This window comes from Gnatocerus cornutus, chromosome 6 (assembly GCF_029298725.1).
Source record: "Gnatocerus cornutus isolate USDA-ARS CGAHR chromosome 6, icGnaCorn1.1, whole genome shotgun sequence".
Classification (NCBI taxonomy): domain Eukaryota; kingdom Metazoa; phylum Arthropoda; class Insecta; order Coleoptera; family Tenebrionidae; genus Gnatocerus; species Gnatocerus cornutus.
The window spans coordinates 17,454,246-17,475,717 of NC_142238.1; the positions used below are offsets into that span (position 1 = coordinate 17,454,246).

Consider the following 21,472-nt stretch of genomic DNA (forward strand, 5'->3'; position numbering starts at 1 on the left):
TTCGAGATGGCTTTGTCACGGTTGTAAAACAAACTGGATTTTATCTAGAGGTTAACAATTGTTTACGAAAATGTGTCTTTATGGCTTCTAAGCTGGGATTTTTACCTGCAAGTTACAAAGGAACGAACATAGCAAACAGAGAAGTACAGGAAAAAATTCTGTAATTTATGTTAATGGAATGAAGAGGATTTTTTTCTTCACCATTTTCTTCTATCGGGCGATTTATTGTAGAATTTAGTGAAAAAAAAACCTCTGAACGAGAAATAGTTGACAAAGGAAGCTCCGGTAATTTTTCAAGAACGCTCTTTTTCTGCCTGCTTCTCTACCTGGAACGCCAGCAGCGGACGCAAATGGTTTTTGCTTGACGTAATAATTTCCGAATCTTTTGTCCAAGGTAAAACCCGACCTCCCACTGCCTAAATCCGCCCCTGTTGTAAACAAACCATTCGCCTGTGGCGATTCGTTCTAGGGTTTTTTGCTTTATCCCCAAGCAATGGCCGTCATGGCCACACTGTAACTCATATCTCTAATTAAAATAGCGAGCTCAATATCTAAAATTATACACCAAGAAACGTGATTTGGTTAAATTGTTGTTGATTATTTGATCAGTATAGTGCGTTTTGTAAGTATAAATTGATGATCTTGGTGGTAAATTGGTGAAATTCACAGTTTTTTTTTAACATCGTATCCCCACCCCTCATCTTTGTTTGTGTTGGTGTTGTGACAGCTTAGGAGGGTGTACGTAGCTGATTTCACAATACTTGAGAACATATTTGTAGAAATTCGTAATAATTCCCCACTCATGTGCAAATAAGATGGGGCGTAGCGCCAAGCAGATGTGTTTGTGTGGATTTCAGAGACAGTTTATTGAATAGAATTGTATTGTGAGTGTGCAATGCCCCTATTGGATCAATAGTGTACTACAAATTTATAAAATTACTCATTCTGTCTTACTCAATAGTGATAGTGTATATATGCTACAAGGTTGTTTCAATGTCTATTGTTTCTGCTAGTTAGCTACAACACTTTTCTAGTGATTGCTGTAATGAATTCCAACAACCACAACCAACCTCGAAGGAACTCTTCGTCCTTCAATAGGCATACAAACAACCATCCAAGCAGACCAAACCATGCACATGGTCACCAACGGTGGCCTAACCGCTACCCCAAAGACTACAGCAGGGAATACGATAATAACTTTAGCCGGGGGTAAGTATCAATTCTAACCTAACCCATCTAACCCGACAGTCTCCAGTGAATGTTCAGTACCCCCCAACACGAGCCCAAAAGACTCCAACTACGTTCACGGGTACCCCAAAGTGCCCTCGCAGCTGAGTCCAGTGTTAAGAAACAGCCACATTCACTACAACAATGAAGCCTCAGGTACTCGCGTTTCTCACCCTGACAAAGTAAGCAGTCCCCTTTTCAGGACACCAACATCAAGATCGGCGTCACATTCCTTTATCCAACGCTCCAGAGAGGCGACACGCCCCGATACAAAACTACCATAATAATGACAGGCGTCACATGCCCAGTCTAGGAGATCGCCGCCACATCTCTCCACCCCTTCATATAAATATATGTGACAATTCAACTAATATTATTAATAATACACCCCCGGACGTCATGCACCAAAGAAATTTAATGGATTTTTCTAATTCGCAAAGGAGGCATGGCAGAGGTACAGTCAGGAGTTTGTGCAGATATTTATGATGGTGTATTTTTTAACAGAAGTCCGGGTGAGTCCGGTCCATTTCCAGCAGCACTCACCACAGTTTTATAGGCAAGCTGGAGAAGAAAGTATTAAAAGTGAAAGTCCGTCCCGAAAACGCAGACGTTTGTCGCGTTCTGGCCATCATATTGAACTCAATGCTCAACCGGCCTCACCCCCCAGAAGGTCGCCACGGCAGCACCCCCCTTCCACATCACACCATAATATGCAAGTATGTGTACAGGTTTCAAAGGAACAATTTTGCAACGCAAATGCGTAGATATAGCTGATAAATTGTCTTTGTTTGAGCTTTATAAGCGATGGCATTACTATAATATTTCCAAGTAAACAAAAGACGCCTAGACATTTTTCTGGCCATGATAATTTATATTTATTCGCCCTTCAGGCATTTTCAAAACCACGAGCCATTTTTAGAATTCAACTGAAATATTGATAACGGTAGATAAGGTGCGTATTGACCATTAATCATTGGTTCAATACTAAATGCTTTTGTTTTGAGTGCGCGAACGCCAGAAGTGATTAATTTTAGCACTTGCGCAAGTAAACACACGTGTAAATTTTAGCTCCAGTTCATATGTGCGAACTGGTTCCAAGAAATGATTAATTAACTTTGAAAATAATGAAGCAGAATGCAATGGAAATTAGCTAAATTGTTTGAATTTTGAATGCAAAAACCGATGTTTTTACCTTTATTTAAAACCGCACAAACAAAACAACGGTGGATTTGCAATATGCATAAAAAGAATATTTTTGGACACGTATACAGAGGTGTTAATTTACACTTAAAGAATTTTGCGAATATTCTGTTAAAATGTATTAGTTTTGGTATAATTATCAGTTATTGCAATTCTGTTGGTTAAGATTTGTTGAAAGTTTGCCCAAAAAATCAACAGTACTACATGTATTACACATTATTTGCAATTCTATCTAATCGTCCTTAGAAATGTGGTTACGTCATTACATTTTTTTAAATAAAGAACAGACAGTTTCAGTGAGACATGCATTTTTTACAGGCAAGTGATATTTTGGGTTTGCAGTTATGTAAAATGTTTTCATATTCTTGTTCACCGCTCATTTAAGACTCGGACTTTTCAATTTTCTATTTTTTGTACTAGTTGTAATCACTCTATGAAGGAAATGGATAAGCAGAATGACAGGCTCCGTCGATAATAACTCAGTTATTGTCCTACTTATTTATGGAATATGATTTTAATTCACTTTGACCACATGTATTTGTGTAGTACCAACAGATCGGTAATTATTTATATTTATGTAATAACAATTTGTTCTTCTCTGGTTGCTGATGCTCGTTATCTGGATACTGTATATGGGTATTATATTGGCAAAAAAGGCGCGGTCACAACTAATTTTCTTATTTCTTCTGTCTTTTTACCTAGGGAAGTCCTCCTCTGCGGCGCCCGAGGTACCGAGACAGAAACGATTTCATCCACCCACATCACCAACCTTTTCTACCAAGTCCTCCGCCAGTTGCTCACGCCCACCCTCACCAGTCCACCGTAATGATGGACATCAACCAGGTAAGCTTTAAGTCTCTCGTGACACAAAAAAACAAGATGATTCTTAGGTGCCGGTGACAATTCCAATGAACCATGAAGCGATGTGGAGTTATCCCTCTCCTCCACACATATCCTTATGTACGGCTCCCCCGGGTGCTCCTCCTCACATGCACAGTTGTCATATGCACAATATGTACCAAGCGCCTCACCAGCTCGTACCTCAGCAATTCCCCGGCTGTCTTCCACATCAAGGATACGGAGGATTCCCTACACCTCCTAGTGCCCTCTCCGTCTCTAACCAGCATTACAGCCAACACTTACCACCTCAAAGACCTGACAGTCTCGAGTTGGAGCTTCTCAACGACCATCATTCCCACACACACTCCGCGTTGCATGGAGCGCCGCCTCTTCATGTCTCTCCAATCCAGGTTACACCGCCGGCTTCTTTGTTCCTTTCGGCGGAAACTAGAGGAAATCAATTAGAATTGCTGCATGCGAGGTCTAGGCAGCATAGAAATCCCAGGTTGCAACCTCCGAGGACGCGTTGGCATCACAATCCTCCTATTATTTCCACGCCGGCGCAGTATTCGGGCTTCCTGCTGCATTTCCTGTAAGTTCATAAAAAAAGGAAAAACTTGGAACGTTTCTATGAAACTTTTTCAGCGCCATGTTTTCAAACCCGCCAATGTCTCCCTTCAGCCAAACCGATCTCAGTAGTTCAGACACAACAGAGACGGAGAACTATGAAGCTTTGTTGAATCTGGCAGAACAACTGGGTGAAGCGAAACCACGCGGTTTAGGAAAACTGGAGATCGAATCGCTTCTTAGCTACAAATTTAATGCTGACACACATCAGGGGGATCAAACGTCGTGCGTCGTTTGTATGTGCGATTTTGAAGCCCGACAAGTGCTCAGAGTCCTGCCCTGCTCACACGAGTTCCATGCCAAATGTATCGATAAGTGGCTCAGAGTAAGTATATTAAGTAGTGTACATGTTTGAAAAATTAAGTCGGTTGGTCTGACAGTTTGCCAACTTGCAAAAATAAATGAAGGCTCGTCTAAAAATTGTTTTGTTTTTCAGTCAAACAGAACCTGCCCGATTTGTCGCGGGAATGCTTCAGACTACTTCAATACTAGCGATTAGATCCTCATTGCCCTACCAACAATAACCTTATTTGAAAAATTTGCAGAATTTGAAGTTTTGTTCCGTCAGGTGCCATTAGTTTGCCAGTAATAGATTTATAATAACACTAATAAACAAAAATATATATGTGTTAACACTTCCTATTTTACTGATCTGGTAGTTATTGTAAGCTTACTTGTTAGCATTTGTCAGTAAGATTTAGGTGAGCCACATTTTTTTCTAGTGTCTGTAATCATGTGTCAATGTCGTACACCTAATTCTTCATTGTAACTACCTCTAATATGACAGAGACGTCAAATTTTGCAATCAAACGAAATTCTGTTTTGCGTTAATCGACGTTTATCTGTACATTTTTTATTGTTTTAAGTTTAGCGAATGTACCGTGTACATGATCTTCCACATGTTGTTCGTTGTGTAGTGTTTTAATTTGTTATGGTTACGTAAGTGCTTATCGTTAATTATACTGTGTTTGTCCGGCGTAAACCGGGCTTTAGGTTTAGTTCTAAATTTTGGGCTTGTTTCGCTTTCCTAAAGAACGTTACAAATACGATGTCCTTGCACACATGCTTTAACTACACTATGCTATACGTAAAATTTGATTTTAACAAACTTTTGATAGGGATATTTGTACTTAATGATTTAAATTTGTACCACGTATTTTCTCGGTAATATTGCAGTACAATTCAATGCTTTTAATGTCATTTTCAACATTGTTAGACAAATTAAATTTTATCGAGTGGTAATTATTGTACAGAGAATAATTTAATGTAATAGGTGTGCCTTTATATTGTACAATTCAACATCTGCCATTTCTTTTGATTTGCACTACATTTTTAAAAAGATATAAATTTAAAGTGGTACGCAGGACTGCCTCAAAAGATGTGTTGTTTTCGTTCGAGTAGCTTTAAAGTTTTTCTTTATACTTTTTGTCTCCTGTAGCGCGTAGTTTAGTTTGGAAACTTTTGTGGCAGTTGGTATATCTACAACAACATTTAAAAAATGGCCTTTATTTGTTACAAGCACCCTCGTTTGTTGTGGTTTAATGGATTTGTCACAAAGTGCTTGCATTGCTTTCAGTTTAATGTCGCAGATATTAATGGGAAGGTTGTGATGTTTGGCGTGGTTTTTGTACAGTCCCGATAAAAATGGCTATATTTGTTGTATTGTTTATTTTGCTCAATTATGTATATGTTAGGGAATGGAATTGTTTAGAAAGAAGCCATTTTACTGGTGGAAAATAAAATTGTTTTGGGTTAGCAATGATATTTAAATTTGTAATTTGTGTGGTTTCATCGCAATTTTGAAAAATACTCATTGAGGGTGCCGTTGTTGTTCAGTATACACATATCTCAGACACAAGTGCAATATGAAAGTCATTTTAGCATTTTTTCAAACATAAACTAGCAATATTAATATTCTAAGGCATTCACATTAGCAATTGCCGCATAATCAAACTATAGATTGTATTTTTGTGAACGTGAATACCTAAGTGATACTTTTGCTTTTAGTGGATTTTAATATTTATGTATTCATAGGAGCTTCTAGTGGCTACTATACTAGTTCTTATTTCAATAAAATATTTAAAAGAAACATTTTCCTTTACAGAACTTCCCAAGAATATTTAAAAAAATCGCCCGGCGCATTCACCATTTATGAAATAGAAAATTTTATTGTGGCAAAGTTACAAAATAACTACAAAATCTCCAAAGAAATGCGATTAGCGTGGGCAGAGAAGTTGTCTTCCTCCATCAACAGGCAGAACGGCTCCTGTGATAAAGCTAGCATCATCACTAGCCAAAAATGCAATTGTTTTAGCAACTTCTTCAGCCTGTCCGGGTCTTCCAAGAGGATGGGTAACTTCACACCTCTTGAGAAATTCATTGTATTGTTGCTCTCCCATTCCTCCACGTTTGTGCAAATTAGTGACAACTACTCCTGGATTAACACTGTTAACTCTAACTTGCTTGGCAGCCAAATCTAGAGCTACACACTGTGTAAACTGATCCACAGCGGATTTCGACATGCAATAAGCCAAAACACCTGCAGATGCCCGTATTCCAGTTACACTGGAAACATTAACAATGTTTCCTTTTGTTTTTACCAAATGCGGAACTGCTAGCATTGTAAGGTGGTACACCGACCTCACATTAATGTTAAACATCCGGTCGTATTGCTCCAAGCTCGTATTTTCAATCCCTCCAGCTTCGATAATCCCGGCATTGTTAACAAGAACGTGAAGTTTCCCATAATGTTGTATAGTTGTTTCGATGATTTTACGAACATCTTCTTCCTTACACACATCGGCTAGAATCAACAAAGGTTTGGTGGCACACTGTTCCGCCGTTTTTGAGAGATTTTGGGAGTTGCGCCCGGTTAAAGCAAGCTTCGCGCCTAATTTTGAAAAATTGATAGCTGCAGCAGCGCCGATGCCGGAACTCGCGCCGGTTATCAAAACTACTTTTTCGGAAAAACTCATTTTTAAATTATTTGGTTTCGTCGAGACTTTTCAACGCACGGGAAAACAACTCGCGTTTATTTTGTGATCTCCTCACCTTGAAAACTGGCGAAGAACTGACACGAAGGTTATTGTGATTACTGTTTGGTTGGCAACAGTGGTGGCCCATGCTGAATGACGAATAACCTTGTCAAAAGTTATCATTCACGACTTTTTTAAAAAGCGATTTTTTCGAAAATGTCGTTGGTTGGAATACGGGGTGTTCTAAAATATGCTCAGGTGTTCAGTGAGGGTGTGCTTTTCAACTCGAGGTAGTTTGGGGGCGGTTTTTGGTAATGGTGTAATGTGGCATGACTTTGTAGGTATATTGCTACTACGAACTTTAGACGAAATAATGCCCCCGGAGAACAAACAGCGCAACAACAGGGTCAAAGTCCTCCACCTTCCTCTGGGGAACAGCCCCCTGGTAATGAAGAAGTAGTGAGGTTAAACAAGGAGATTACACAACTTACTGAGAAAAACAATGAGCTTCTAGTGAGTGTTTTTATTAAAAAACTCATTTTTATTCATGTTTGATGCAGGACAAGTACAAGAGAGCTCTGGCTGATGGAGAAAACTTAAGAAACAGGCTGACTAAGCAAATCTCTGAAGCTAAAATTTTTGGAATTCAGAGTTTTTGCAAGGATTTGCTAGATGTGGCTGATGTGTTAAATAAAGCCACTGACACTATACCCAAAGAAGAAATCAGTGATAAGAATCCACATTTAAAGAACTTGTATGAAGGGCTTGTTATGACAGAGGCTCAGTTGCTGTCTGTTTTTAAAAGACATGGTTTAGAATCTGTCAATCCTTTAAATGAAAAGTTTAATCCCAATTTCCATGAAGCTTTATTCCAACAGGTACTGTACACAAAATGTTGACTTTTTTATAATTTTCGTTGCAGGAAGTTGAAGGTAAAGAGTCAGGAACTGTTGTGGTAGTCTCAAAGATTGGCTATAAATTACATGATCGAGTGATAAGACCGGCTTTAGTAGGAGTTTCCAAATAATTAGCCTAATTGAGTCTGATGTTGTGAATAGATTTAATGTGCGAGCAAGTTTTTGTTATGTTGTGGCATTGTGATTTTTATTACTTCACAAAGAAATGTACAATAATAGGTCGAAAATAAATTTATAATAAGATTTTGTGTTTTTCCACGATCCTTGCGTAAACGTCAATGAAAAAAAATCACTGGCAGTGGTGTATTGTTGGTTACCTAACAACTCAGTTTTTTTGTAGATCACAACTTTCTTATTCCAAACTGCCTTATTATAATATTCGGAGGTAATCATGCACATTTTTTTAACATATATTCTTTGTCAATTTTTTAATTAACAAACTAAATTTTTTTAGTTCAAATACACAATTTTTGTAGTTCTATCTAAACTTGTAGGGTAGTTCCAAATCTCATATGTCAAATTTGTGTAGTTCATATTGTCCCAAGTTCAAATTTCGTGTTTATGTTTTCGATTTTGTTGGTTTATATGTTGTTTATGTGTGTAAAATGGCCAAAAATGTCAATAAACAGCGAGTTACAGTAAAGCACAAACAACCTAACCCCCTTTTCGAGCAATGGTTGATAGAATGGAGAGACAAAGCCAAAGAACAAGACTCCAAAATGCAGTACTGTTTTTCACTGGCTTTACGGACTTTAAGGCAATATCCTCTACCCTTGAAGTCTGGAAAAGACTGTAAAATACTTAAGGGTTTTGGGGACAGGCTTTGCAAAATGTTAGATGATAAACTGAAAGAACATAAATCTGAAAATGGAAATGCTGTGGCTTCCTCTAGTCAGGGCCCTTCTAAGCCGAAAACTCCTCAAGCGAGTCCCAAAGAATATATACCAAAGCTCGGCTCAGGGGCTTTTGCAATACTCGTAACTTTGTATGAAAATTGTTCAGAATCAGAATTTATGACAAAGAGTGAAATTATTGAACAAGGGCAAAGAATTTGTAATGTATCTTTTACTAAGTCAGGGCCAGATACTCAATATACAGGCTGGTCTTCTATGAGGACTTTGTTAGAGAAGAGTCTAGTACACAAGCAAGGGAACCCTGCAAAATTTAAACTTACAAAAGAAGGATCTGAATTAGCTGATAAACTCTATGTCCTACAAAAAGTTGAAGAATTTAAGAAACAAGAAGAAAAAAACGACTTTATGCTCAATTCTACTTTGTTAACACAAGAGGATAAGACTTCAACAGTATCAAAAGTCCCATCTTCAGGAAAATTGAAGCCCACACCATCAACTGCAAGCACTTCCAGTCAAAACAGTAGTCATGAGTGTGTCATTGCAGCTCCTGATTCATTTCAGATTATTCTTTTGGTTGATACGCAAGAACTTAATGGGTACCACAACAGACTACATTTTCACCTAATTTCATTTTGGTTTCAGGAGCAAAGGAGATGTTGAACATGATCCTATAATCATGGATCTAAAAAATCTAGGGGTATGCCATGAAGTTAGACATTTAAAAATTGGGGATTACACGTGGATTTGTCGCGATAATCTTGGCAATGAATGGGTGCTACCTTACATAATTGAGAGGAAAAGAATGGATGATCTTGGGGAGAGTATCAAAGATGCTAGGTTCCATGAACAGAAATTTAGATTGAAACAGTGTGGCATTCGAAATTTGATTTATTTGGTAGAAAGTTATGGGAGAAATGAACATGTTGGTTTGCCCATTACCACTCTATTCCAAGCAGCAGTAAACACTTTGGTTCACGATGGTTTTACTGTGAAATATACAGATAGTACCAAGTCGTCTTGTGAATATTTAGAGTCCATGACCACGTTCCTAACAAATTTATTTAAGGTACTGAAAAATATGTATTATGACAGATTAAACTGAAATTTTCGTAGAAAAAAACTTTGGTGAGCTGCCCTAAAGAAGATCTTCCGCCTTTGGTACTTGAAGATGATCTTATACATCTCATGCTTTTCAAAGAGTTTAATCAAAGCTCAGCTAAATCAAAAGTAGGTTGTACTGTTTTCTTTTTTTTTATTAACAAAATTCTGTTGTAGCACTTTAAAGTAACTGAAATGTTTGTAAGGCAGCTCATACAAATTAAAGGAATGTCCGTGGACAAGGCGCTTGCAATTGTAGAAAAATATCCAACTCCTCAGGTGTTAAAAGCAACCTACAATGAACTAGAGGACGCCGAAAAAGAAAAATTATTGTCCAATATCCGCTATGGAGCAGCAAAAAAGAATGTGGGACCAGTCTTGAGTCTAACCGTTTATCAATTTTTCTGTAGGAACGCTTATTAACTGTTTTTATATTTCGCGCTTTTTAAATGTTTATTTTTTATAATGTTGGTAATAAATCGATAAACTTAACCTAAAAACTAGTCGAGAACTACGTGTTGTTTTAATGTAAAACGAATTTGTTTCTTGTAAAAATGGATGCACGGGTGAATGATTTTCTTAGTGAAATTGACGAAATTGCCCCCCTTGGTGACAACAAAGCAGAAAGTGGTAAATGCTCGATTTTACCTTTTTAAGTTCTATTCATTTTGTTGCAGTTTGGGAAAAGTGTTATGATGAAGAGAGTGGGTACTATTATTACTGGAACACTAAAACGAACGAGGTTACTTGGGATATGCCCACAGAATACCGAGCGTATCAGAAGTCAAAACCTAAGAAATCTACCAATTTGTATATACCACCAAGAACAGCACCTCTTTTTCCTAGCACTAGCAGTTTACCGCCTGTCTCAGATGCCATTAAAATATATAAAATCGGAGAATGTGCAGATACTGTGACTAAAGATTCAAATTTAAAGGTTAATAAGGGGGCTAGTGAAGTTAGGTCTCATTGCAAAGAAGAAAAGAGTGTGTATAAGAAGACTGCAAAGAGTGATTTAGAGGAAGAGTAAGTAAATGGTTGCTGAAAAGTTTTCTTCAGTTTTGCTTTACAGGAAAGTTGTTCTAATTTCATCTTATGGGGGTGGTAGTGAGTCAGAGGAGGAACAAGTGAAAGATAGTAAGGTAGGCATACAAATACATTCCAAACTAAACAATCAGAAAAAATGATGATATAATCATTTGATGTAGGAATTCCTACAAATGACCAATAAGTTTTCAATCTGACGATAAAGCAATATTTGCCTATGATGAGTCTACTGCTAGAGTTTCCCTGTCATGTTACAGTAGAGAATTCGCAGCTCCTGAGGCCCTTTCACGTACATTTTCGCGCTTTAACTTCACCAAAATTTCAGGCTAATGGTTTAAAACCCCCCCAAACCCCAACATCAACCTCTGACGACGAAGACGATCTCGACATTCTTACAAAGATCCAGAAAAAAGCATCAGAATTGAAAAAACTCGGCGGTGAAGTTCCTTTAGAAGTAAAACAGATCACTGATAAACACAAAGAGAAAGAAGTTATAAAAGAGTCAAAAGAAACGCCCCAGTTCTCTCTAGTTGCTGGTTACAGCGACTCCGAGGACGAAACAGACGTGGAAATCGCCAAAACGAACTTTTTGATAGCTCCACCGCCACCGCAGGATAAGATTTCACATAGTACCCTATTTCCTGTAACCAAACCCATTGATATTAAGGATTTTGTTGAGTCTCCTAAAACTCCTGATGGAGAACAAGGATTCGATCCCAAAATCTTTCAACGAAAACGACGAATTGGGGTAGCCTTAGTCAACACCGGGAAAAAACCAAAGCCTGAGGAAGACTCGGAGCGCAAAGGACTGGGTTTTTCGAGCGATAGCAACAGCGGGGATAATTCAACAGGGGTCGGTAGCACATATCCCGGTTTTAAAAGTGGCGGTGTTATGTTCGTAAAAGCTGACGTTTTAAACCCTCCATCCGCGAAAGAGGAAACTGAGGAAAAGTCCGAAAAGATGCTAAAGGAAATTGAGGAAACGTACACGACATTGAAGGAAAAACTAGGATTTCTCAGCGAAGGTCGCGACCAAGTCTCACCGGTGCAAGTGATGCTCATACAAATTGAGGTTTTACAGAAAGAAAATCGCGCTTTTGTTAACTTTTTATTTCAGACGTTGCACACTGCATTAAAATCCGGTGACTTGAAACAGAACTACTTAAGAACATGGTTGGAGGAGACGTGTTCCGACCTTGTGAAACTTGAAAAAGAAACGACGCCGGAGGGTTGGCTTCTACAGTGGGATAGGTACGACACGTGTTGTTAGTTTACTATGGTCCAGATTTTCGTCTTTTTTTTTTAAACCCATATCCTTTCACCCCATCCAATTTTTTTTTTCGACGTAGCGGACTGAAGATGCCCGATAAAGCACAGGTGAGGAATATTTTGATTTTACTGTAGTTTAATTCGTAAATTGTAAAGCGACAGTTTAGTTTCATGGTACAAAGACTGCAAGGTATGACTGGAGAAGGAAATGACGTCATTTGGGGAGTTTAGTCAGATTAGAATAAAGTTGTAATAATTAAAATAGCCTGAGGAAAATAAGTAACAAAAGTTTTATCAAAGGGTCAAAAAGGGAAAAGAATCGATGAAAAACGAATTAAAATTGTCATAGAATATTTAATAAATACGTTAGAAGTTGTAAAAAATAATAAAAAACTTACCTTCGCGGTAAAATAACTGCACCACAGCTATTTAATTAAATTTATTTAGTTAAAGTCTTTTAAATTGCAACTTCTGATTTCAAACTTATGAATTGCCTTAAAATTTGAAGTCTTCTCAACACTTGAGCTTCCAAGTTGAAGCTTTTATAATAATTTATAAAATCCAATCAGGTTTGTAGATATTTTTCTTAGCAATAATGTTAATAAGATTTTCTATTATTCCCCCATTTTTTTTATCTTGTTTATTAATCTTGTTTTTATGTGTAGGTCGAGGACAAGAAACTCCGATTCCTCAACATGCAGGACCAGAAGACCTTTTACCTTAAATTCATAGTTTTAAATTATTATTAAAAATCATTAATGTCCGACCAGGTATAGTATAACATGCAGGAAAAGCGAAACTGCTTGTTTAGACGTAATTACGAAAGGCAAGTTTCATCAATCAAATCAGTCTTGATGAAGCCAGCTTAAAGACATTTCTGGCGCCACAAAAAACAAGTCCCAATTGCCATCTGTGAGATCGTTTTGGTGGTGTTTTAGGGCACATAAACGTTACTATTACCAAAATGCGGCGACAGGGGAGAGCCAATGGGAGTATCCCCAAGCAGACGTAACTGTGTGTGACGAGGCCATGGATATTTGTACCACGCCCCCACCAAATGGGGTGGAGTCAACGATTCACATGTCACCGCCTCTACCTCCAGTGATAGGTAGCCCTAGTCCGCCACCTCCTCCCACCATCAGTGATTGTAAAACTTCTAAAAGCAAAAAATGTGGTGAGTAAAAAAAACGACTTTTGATTGGTTTAATTGAGTTTGAATTGTAGATATTCCTCTACCTCCTGAGGCAAAAGAAGCGCTGCCGTTGGCGGAAAAGTATGATAGCAACGGAGAACCACTCCCACCGGGAGTGGATGTGTTTGATGCTAAAGCAAAGGTGTGACAACTCTGTTTAGTTCTTTTCTAAATGATTTATTTCAGGAGGGTAAAAGCAGTGATATGAATGATGTTCTCAGTTCGTTTTACTCGGATATCGCTGCTATTGAAACTAGCAACTCTCCTCCAATCAGTGCGGAAGCTAAGGGCGAAACAAGCACAGAAGTTGCGGAACCCACGAAAAAAAAGAAGAAAACAAAAGTTAGTTATTTATTAGACATGTAAAGTTTTAAAATTTGGCTTTTAGGTGAAACTAGCTCAGGGAATAGCTATGAAGAAGAAAGGCGTATCCAAATTGGTAGAAAAGTGGAAAAATGTACAAATGTCTTACAATGAGTGATAATAAATTTTAAGTCTGTTAATTGGAAGTTTTAATTACTTGCATTAGATTTTTGGGGTGAAATTTGGAAGACTACTCGTAAATAATTTCCAAAATTTTATTCTTGTAAAAGATACATCTTAACTTTAAGCCACCAGAGCCGAAGCCGTGCTAGACTCGTACTTCCAGTTGGGTGCCAAAACATTCTTAGTTTTGTAGTATCTTGCGAGACGGTGGATACGCGATTCAACCAAAATCAGCCTAAATTTGCTGTCTTTATCCTTGCGATTCCTTTCCAAATGTTTGCGAATCGCCACCGCTTTCTTAATCAAATAGTATAAGTCCTCTGGTAGGTCAGGAGCCAGCCCCATGGCTTTCATGATGCGCAAGATTTTGTTGCCTGTCACAAATCTAACTTGAGCAACACCGTGCGAATCCCTAAGAGTCACACCTACAAAAAACACAATGTAGTCATTTCAAAGAGGCAGGAAACGAAAGACTTACCGATTTGTGATGGGGTCAAACCTTTTTTGCCCAGTTTGAAAATGTAGTCTTTGACTTCATCAGGGGTCACTTTGAGCCAAGTGGGGACACTGCGTCTGTAGGGTAACGCCGACTGGGCGATACCTTTTCTAGAAACAGAGAAATATTGTAGAAACGACCACGAGGTAACATAACCTCACACAAAACATGTTTATAAGAAAAACTGACTCTGTAGGAATACCCCAACAGGGGGTTAGTCCCACTTGTTTGGTTTTTACTCGAAAGACTTACCCAGGTGCGTGCATACGACCCATTTTTACGAAATTCAAGCAGAAGATCCACTCAACTTGCTACGAAAATCCAAAAGAACTTTAATGGCGGATGAGTTGGCTACGAAACGTCAAAATGCGCAAGGCCGCGGCTACGAGCGACTTGAAGTTAGCGCTCTTGTCAGAAATAAATTTGTTTCTGGCTAAATTAGCGTTGGTGACGCAAAGTTGTGTTAAAATTTTGATTTTAGAGAAATGCAAAACCGAATTTTTAAAACTTTTCAAGTGTTGCAAACTTCTCGAGTTTTGAAAGCTACGCTTTAATGGCTACATCGTAGCTGACGATGCTACGAAGTTGTACATTTCTGTAACAACTGTCATAAGAAGTCTTGTTTGTTATGTATAGTACCCCGTTTCAGAATTTTTTCTTTTAAAAAACCCTTTTCCAAGTCTAGTGTTTAAAAATCTGTAAGTTATTTTGTGTGGTTGGTATAAAACGGGTTTATTATGAGTTATTCCAAACCGAGTTTGAAAAATGAGTGATGATAGTGATTCCGGTCCGAGACACAAACGGAAGCGAAATATTCGTCACATAGACGATAGTCCAAGCACGAGCAGTTCTGCTGGTAGTTCAATTGTAACAACTTCAAGGCAAAGACCACGGCGACGATACATTGAAGATGATTCCGACTCGGACAGTGGTAGCTCTATTGAAATCCGTCGTAAAAGACGAGCCATTCCTGTAAGTGCCCCCCGAGTCCTCCACGTTGTGTTTTATAATTTTTTTTTGTAGAGAGTGGCAAGTGATGCAGAATCTGATAGTTCAGGTTCGGTGATAATACAACGCTCTAAGCGTCCCACTAGGGTTGTTAGTGATACAGAAAGTTCAGAAGACTCAGATCATGGCTTTGAAGGTAGTTCCAGTAGCCAGTGGGAAACAGACGTCTCAGACGCTGAAACTCCTAAATGCACCACTGCCAAAATTCAAGACACAGGAGTTGACTCAGACTCTAGTGATGGGCAATCAGAGAAATGCCCGATTTGCCTCATATCGTTCTCGAATCAGGAAATTGGGACGCCTGAAGCATGCGAGCACATGTTCTGTGTTGAATGCATACAAGAATGGTCCAAAAATATGAATACTTGCCCTGTAGATAGACAGGAGTATAACAATATTCTAGTTAGACGTAATATTAATGGGAGCATCTACAAACAAATTCCCGTTCAGGCTCCTACTCCTCCTAATGAAATTGACATAGTTGAAGACCCAACTTTTTGCGAGATCTGCGGGCAGAGCGACAGAGAAGACAGAATGTTGTTATGTGATGGATGTGATTTAGGATTTCACTTGGAATGTCTAACTCCAGCATTGGACGACATACCTGCAGGCTCATGGTTCTGCAATGAATGCAGTCCTGAAGACCTGATTGACCCAGAGATTGAACTCTATGAACTACAACTCTTGTTGGACGACGCTCATGACCTGGAGAGGCCCAGAAATAGTCGTAGGATGACGTCGTCGAGGTGAATTTCATGTTTATTTCATGTTCAAGCTTTCATGTAACATTTTTTTCTGTAAACTACTTCTCCAAAGTTTCTGTAAGTTTAAAAGTTTTCAAAAGTTACTGAAATAAAATCCCAGGCTTTTTAATTTTCTTTGTTTTCCAATTCCTTCACAAATCAGACTATTAGAAACAGAATTTTAGAATTTTATTCAAAGCCTGGAGGAGCTTCAGTAACGTTTTGTGGGAAAAAACAAGACAATTGAAATGCAAAATGAGCATTGAATTGTACTTTTTTAAGGATTATGCGTGCAATCGTCAAGTTACGTCGTTTCTTTTTATTTTGATATGAATGCAGTAAAAAATTCGTATGCTTCACTCTTGGGTCATTTATTTTTAATATTCACCAATTTTATTACGTTTTCTATTTCCAGGTATTTAAATGACCTTCTAGTCACAGATTTAATTGAACTCTCATTGATGCTTGAAATTGTTCGCAGTTTCGAAGAAAGTTTTGATTAGAACATGAGCACAATTCATTTAAATCCATTTTGTATGTTTTTTTGTTTCAAAAAAATAAACATCACTCTGATAAACTTTTTTTGTCAAATTCGTGTAGACAAAATAATTTTTAATCGACAGATTAATCCCCCGGACTCGTCAAAGCGAAAGGGTCAGACGCCGAATCGCCAATAATCGTGTGAACCAAGTTGCACCAGTCGAACCTCCACAGCCCGTAACAAGTAGTACATCGCGACCCGCCCAACGTCCAAAGAAGAAGAAGAAGAAGAGGAGAAAGAAGCCGCGCTACAGAGTGGTGTACCAAGTTGATGAAGCAACAGGTGAAACCGTCGCTGTGAAGAAAAAAGTTCGTAGAAAAAAGAAGAAGAGGGTTGTCCCTCGTCGTAAAACGGCCAAGAAGAGATTAGCGCAGAAACTAGGGATGTGTGGACCCTCAGGGGTGCCCCAGTCTCTACCTGAAATGAGGAGGACGCAGCCTCAGGTTAGCAATATTCAGACGCAGCGCTATCGAGCGGGAATTCCATCACTGAGTTTGTTTGGGAATCCAAATGAATTAGATCCATTTTCGGAAGAAGAAGGGGATGGATCTGGGGTAGTGCTTCGACGAGGAGTAACTCGAAGAAGGACGTTGGTTAAAAGTATATCCAACCCTGTGTCGAGTAGTACTGACGTTTTGGGGAGTATTCTGGAGATGCAAACGCGGCTTCATTCCAAAAATACGAAGTTTTCCGTAGGAAATGATGGGAAGGTGACCATGGAAGCGTCAGATCGTATTTTGCGAGAGTTAAATAACTTTGGGAACTTGGTAAGGACAGCACCTGCAGCGTATTCAAATGATGCAAGAGGTGACAGTTTGCCAACATCAAGTGGACAAAGTAATTCGAGTCCTGATAGAAACAACTCAGCGCCTTCTTCAACGGTTGAGAACATCACCGTCACTGCCAACTCTACTGAAACAACACAAGAACACAACAATCCTGAGAATTACAGTCCGAGTGACTTGTGCACGATCTACGATGTCAACGTGGAAGACAGAAAAGAGAAGAAAGTTGAGGATGCATCGGAAAATAACACTCCAAGAAGTGGTACTCCTGCGAGTGAATCCGAAATCGACATCTACAGCGACATTGAAACTGTGAGTACGAGCAAAGCGGATGAAGGTGATTTTAAAGCTCCTTCGCCATTACCACCAACTCCTAACGTCGAAAGTGACGACGAAAACGACAGCGAACCAGACATGGTGATTGACACCGAAAAGGCAAATCCGGAGCCTGAAGAAAACACGAAGGAAGAAACTACTGTCACGTCAACCGTCGATTCTAGTGCTGAACTCCCTACTCCTCCTCAACCCGTCACTTCAACTTCCGAAATTCAGTCACAGGCGATTCAATCATCTAACGAACTTTTTGACGATCACAAGAACGACACTAGTAAAGATGACGACGAAGACTCTGAAGATGGCTGTCCCAACTTTAGTATCTATTCAAAGGAAAGCATCACAATGGCTAAAAACACTGATATTACATTGGGAGACAATCAAGACGGTGAAATCAGCTCCTCACCTGCGGAAAAACCACCAGAAACCAGCACTGAAGAACAAATCGAAGAAACTCCCGAAAAACCAAGCATGGGAACTGGACTGTACAGCGATTCCGAAGACGAATCAGTAGTGAAAAAAGGAGTACAAAACTCCTTCGGTATCAGCGACATACGTAACATGACTGAAGATATAAGCGAAGAAGAAAGGAGCTACACTCCTTGTCTCGATGAAAGACCTCATTTTAGACAGGGCATCGAAGGTTTGGACACTGAAATGATCTCCGACGAAGATCGCAATGATTTCGACGAGTCCCACGAGCTGAAGACAGCTTCCGACGGCGACGCTCTTGAAATCAACGCGAAGGAATCCGAATTGGACTTCACCCGACCTGAAGATTACGAAGAAGGTGAAATCGTCGACAAATTAAAGAAAAAAGTCGAAGAGACCAAAAAGCCCAAGGAAGAGACGAAGAAAGTTGTCAAGAAAAAAGAAGAACCTGATAAAACCGGGAACAAAGAGAACGAGAACCAAAACAAAGAGTCTCCGTTCAAGAAAATTAGCAAAAACAACAAAGAACGTAACTATAGAGATAAGGATAAAGAGCGGGAACGCAGCAAGTCCCGCGATAAAAAAGATAAAGATAGAAAGGATAAGAAGAAGGAGAAGAGAAAGGAGATTGAGCGCTACGATGTCAGAGCGTTGATCGCTGAGAAGCCGCGAAGATTGAAGGATAAGTTCGGTCGTGATATCAGTCGACGTAGTTTGTCACGGTCTAGGACTAGAACCCCAAGTGCCCCCAGAAGATCGGGGTCGAGGGGTCGGCGCTCCACTAGTCGCCGTTCTGCGTCTAGGCGAAGATCGGTGTCTAGGAGAAGATCACTTTCCAGAGAAAGGAATCGTAAGAAAAGGAGGCGGAGATCCGCGTCACGATCAAAATCCCGTTCGCCTGATCGTCGCCGTTCACGCTCTAAAACGAAGAAGCGAAAACGTTCCCTTAGTCGGGACAAAAGAAAAAAATCACGCGAGAGATCTAAAGGAAAATCGAAAAAGCCACATCGGAGTCGTAGCCGCCATCGTTCGCGAACTCCATCTCCCAAGCGTGGGAAAGACTGGAGTAGAAGACATTCAAGAGATTGGACTCCGTCACTCTCCAGGTCTAGATCACCAGAACAAAGACACTTGACTCCTTCTTGGACGCCACCAAGAATGATGGATAACTCGGTAAAGCCACACAATCTAACTGTGATTCTGACTAACGACGCGAACAAGAAAAAGAAAGACAAAAAGAAAAAGAACGAGAAGAAAACAAAAGAGAACGATCGCACCAAGAAGAGAAAGCGGATTGATAGAACTCCTCCACCATCGAAGGAAGTCTTTGCATCGGGCGACAACATCCTCGTCAGTGTCAGTTTTAATAAAGACAACGAAACGCGGGATGTTTCTACGAAAAAGAAGAGAGATGAAGAAGCAAAGAAGGTGAAGAAGGATAAAGTTAAGAAAAAGAAGAAGAATCGCGATTTGACGGGTGTTAAACCCGTCGCGATTATAGATTTAGAGCGATCTCCTTTCAAGGAGTTGACGCCGTCTCCGAAAGATGTGATAGTGTTGAGCGATAGTGAAAATGAGGAAACGAGGAACATGCAAAAGGGAATTTGTGACTCGTCCCAACAAGTTGGTAGTCCTGAAAGGCTTAACAATTATGCTACAGGTCCAAAGACTCCACCGGAGCCTCAAGTTAAGTTCACTTTGACCAAGCAGACGCAGATGAGGGCGATTTCGAATCCTTTACACGAACCGGATGATATTGAGCCTGAAGGAGACACCCAGGAAGTTGATGGATTGCATAAAGGTCCGAATACACCACCCGAACCTCCGAATTCGCCTCCGAGTTCTCCAGATGCTTACGATCCGTTCGAACCGACTAAATCCAGATCGCCTACTCCTGAGCCGATGCAGACCACACAATCTAACAGCAGTATCAATCTGGACGACAACCGCGAAGACAGTATTACCGAAGCACGCATTGATATTGAGAAATCCAGCGCTACTGTGCAACCACCGGAAGTGTCCAAATCCATGACGCCGCCTTTGGCGGATGTCCAACCGGCGGATTCTCAAAGCAGCATCCAAGCAACTCCAGAATCTAGTTTAAGTAAATCCCCAGAACGTAGCATCAGCGCTCCGGTTCAGACACAAACCGTGACGGCGTCGAAACCTGTAGCTCAAACCATTCCGTTTTCTTCATCTGCGACTTCCTTAATGACGACTTCGACTCCAGTTAGTACAAGTTTAGCACCTCAGAGGATTAACATACTCAACACTACCATCATAACACCTCCTCATGTCGCTTCGTCAATTCCGCAAAGAATCGTTTTGCCAACCACTGTCAAATCGAGTCCGGTGAAGATTTCGCCAACAAAACCTTCAATCAAATCAACGCCTATCAAACCGATGCCTTCTAAAACCACCAGAAAGTCTAATAATCGTAACCAGAACGGTAGCGATACCGTCGAACCTAATCTCAGTTTAGATTCGCCGTATTCTCCAGGTTCAAGCGATTACGAAGATCTCTTTGAGCCTCCGGTTGAGACGGCACCTAAACCGGCACCCAAAGCGGCGAACAAGAGCACGAAATCCCCAACGAAGGTCCAAAACGCATTCGATGCTCTCTTTGGCACGTCCCCGTTCAATAAAGTTAAAACAAAACCTGATAAACCACCGGCCAAATTTAACAATAAAAAATCGTCGACTGTCTCTGGTAAAGGTACGCCATCGTGAAATAAAGACCTCAGTACTGACTGTCTTTTGCAGGTACGAAACAAGTCGGAGTGAAGCTCGATGAGGATAATCTAAAGATCTTGGACGAGTTGCCCAACTCAGCGGTGGAGATGCAAGTGAAGGATAAGGTAGGAATTACATATTTGTCGGGGTTTGTATGTTTTGTTTTAGTTTTTGAAGAAACTTAACCGCCAAGAACGAGTGGTGGAGGAAGTGAAGCTAGTTCTCAAGCCACATTACAACAAGAAGCATATTAATAAGGATGAATACAAAGACATTTTAAGACGAGCTGTTCCTAAGGTTTTTTTTCACACTTTGAAATGTTGGCTTCATACTTTTCATGCTATTTTTTAGATATGTCATAACAAGTCCGGGGAGATTAACCCAACTAAGATCAAGAACCTTATCGAAGCTTACGTGAAAAAAGTCCGACACAGCAAGAAGGTAACATCCAGTAGTTCTGTCAATCCTCAAAAAGCTTAGCTTTTTCGTTTAAATTAAATCTGTACATATTATTTGAAGTTAGTAACTGTACGTTAATTTTTAAGCATAATAGTAACAATCAGTTTTATTTATGTGACATAAATCTCCGAATCTTGTGAAATGTATTGAAATTTTTAGGTAAATATACTTCTGTATATTTAAAGATGTGTTTTGACTAAAACCGAACCG

General features: G+C 39.6%; 6 protein-coding genes across 9 annotated transcripts; 5 read left to right on the forward strand and 1 right to left on the reverse strand.

The window, feature by feature from the left end:
• Positions 1-496: 496 nt before the first annotated feature.
• On the forward strand, positions 497-5,983 carry mura (ring finger protein murashka). 2 transcript variants are annotated; one of them, XM_088038965.1, is made up of 9 exons: positions 497-622; positions 1,035-1,209; positions 1,256-1,383; positions 1,430-1,681; positions 1,732-1,943; positions 3,130-3,270; positions 3,318-3,859; positions 3,913-4,219; positions 4,331-5,983. In XM_088038965.1, the coding sequence occupies exons 2-9, from the start codon at positions 1,046-1,048 to the stop codon at positions 4,391-4,393; spliced, it is 1,809 nt and encodes a 602-aa protein (XP_087895091.1). In that variant the 5' UTR covers positions 497-622; positions 1,035-1,045; the 3' UTR covers positions 4,394-5,983. The 2 variants fall into 2 exon arrangements, with proteins under 2 accessions (XP_087895091.1, XP_087895090.1); XM_088038964.1 differs by lacking the exon at positions 497-622 and adding an exon at positions 632-984.
• A 1,092-nt stretch (positions 5,984-7,075) lies between these two features.
• On the forward strand, positions 7,076-8,029 carry Roe1 (grpE protein homolog, mitochondrial Roe1). Its single transcript, XM_088039374.1, has 4 exons — positions 7,076-7,159; positions 7,211-7,382; positions 7,430-7,747; positions 7,792-8,029. Exons 1-4 carry the CDS (start codon positions 7,086-7,088, stop codon positions 7,894-7,896), a joined length of 669 nt encoding a protein of 222 aa, XP_087895500.1. The 5' UTR covers positions 7,076-7,085; the 3' UTR covers positions 7,897-8,029.
• A 275-nt stretch (positions 8,030-8,304) lies between these two features.
• mus81 (mus81 structure-specific endonuclease subunit) lies at positions 8,305-10,161 on the forward strand. The gene is made up of 4 exons (XM_088038128.1): positions 8,305-9,236; positions 9,283-9,706; positions 9,754-9,867; positions 9,916-10,161. Exons 1-4 carry the CDS (start codon positions 8,392-8,394, stop codon positions 10,159-10,161), a joined length of 1,629 nt encoding a protein of 542 aa, XP_087894254.1. The 5' UTR covers positions 8,305-8,391.
• A 118-nt stretch (positions 10,162-10,279) lies between these two features.
• Positions 10,280-13,749, forward strand: LOC148173540 (formin-binding protein 4-like). Of its 2 annotated transcripts, none has more exons than XM_088038127.1 (9): positions 10,280-10,365; positions 10,416-10,764; positions 10,811-10,880; positions 11,111-11,857; positions 11,903-12,036; positions 12,993-13,228; positions 13,279-13,388; positions 13,433-13,588; positions 13,635-13,749. In XM_088038127.1, the coding sequence occupies exons 1-9, from the start codon at positions 10,293-10,295 to the stop codon at positions 13,725-13,727; spliced, it is 1,968 nt and encodes a 655-aa protein (XP_087894253.1). In that variant the 5' UTR covers positions 10,280-10,292; the 3' UTR covers positions 13,728-13,749. The 2 variants fall into 2 exon arrangements, with proteins under 2 accessions (XP_087894253.1, XP_087894252.1); XM_088038126.1 differs by having other exon boundaries at positions 10,283-10,368.
• Positions 13,750-13,810: 61 nt separating this feature from the next.
• On the reverse strand, positions 13,811-14,601 carry RpS13 (ribosomal protein S13). The gene is made up of 3 exons (XM_088038132.1): positions 14,481-14,601; positions 14,211-14,338; positions 13,811-14,157 (listed from the first exon to the last, which is right to left on the reverse strand). Exons 1-3 carry the CDS (start codon positions 14,501-14,503, stop codon positions 13,853-13,855), a joined length of 456 nt encoding a protein of 151 aa, XP_087894258.1. The 5' UTR covers positions 14,504-14,601; the 3' UTR covers positions 13,811-13,852.
• A 43-nt stretch (positions 14,602-14,644) lies between these two features.
• LOC148173542 (uncharacterized) lies at positions 14,645-21,446 on the forward strand. 2 transcript variants are annotated; one of them, XM_088038124.1, is made up of 6 exons: positions 14,645-15,200; positions 15,252-15,982; positions 16,603-20,786; positions 20,834-20,928; positions 20,972-21,100; positions 21,155-21,446. In XM_088038124.1, the coding sequence occupies exons 1-6, from the start codon at positions 14,994-14,996 to the stop codon at positions 21,281-21,283; spliced, it is 5,475 nt and encodes a 1,824-aa protein (XP_087894250.1). In that variant the 5' UTR covers positions 14,645-14,993; the 3' UTR covers positions 21,284-21,446. The 2 variants fall into 2 exon arrangements, with proteins under 2 accessions (XP_087894250.1, XP_087894251.1); XM_088038125.1 differs by having other exon boundaries at positions 16,603-20,780.
• Positions 21,447-21,472: the final 26 nt, after the last annotated feature.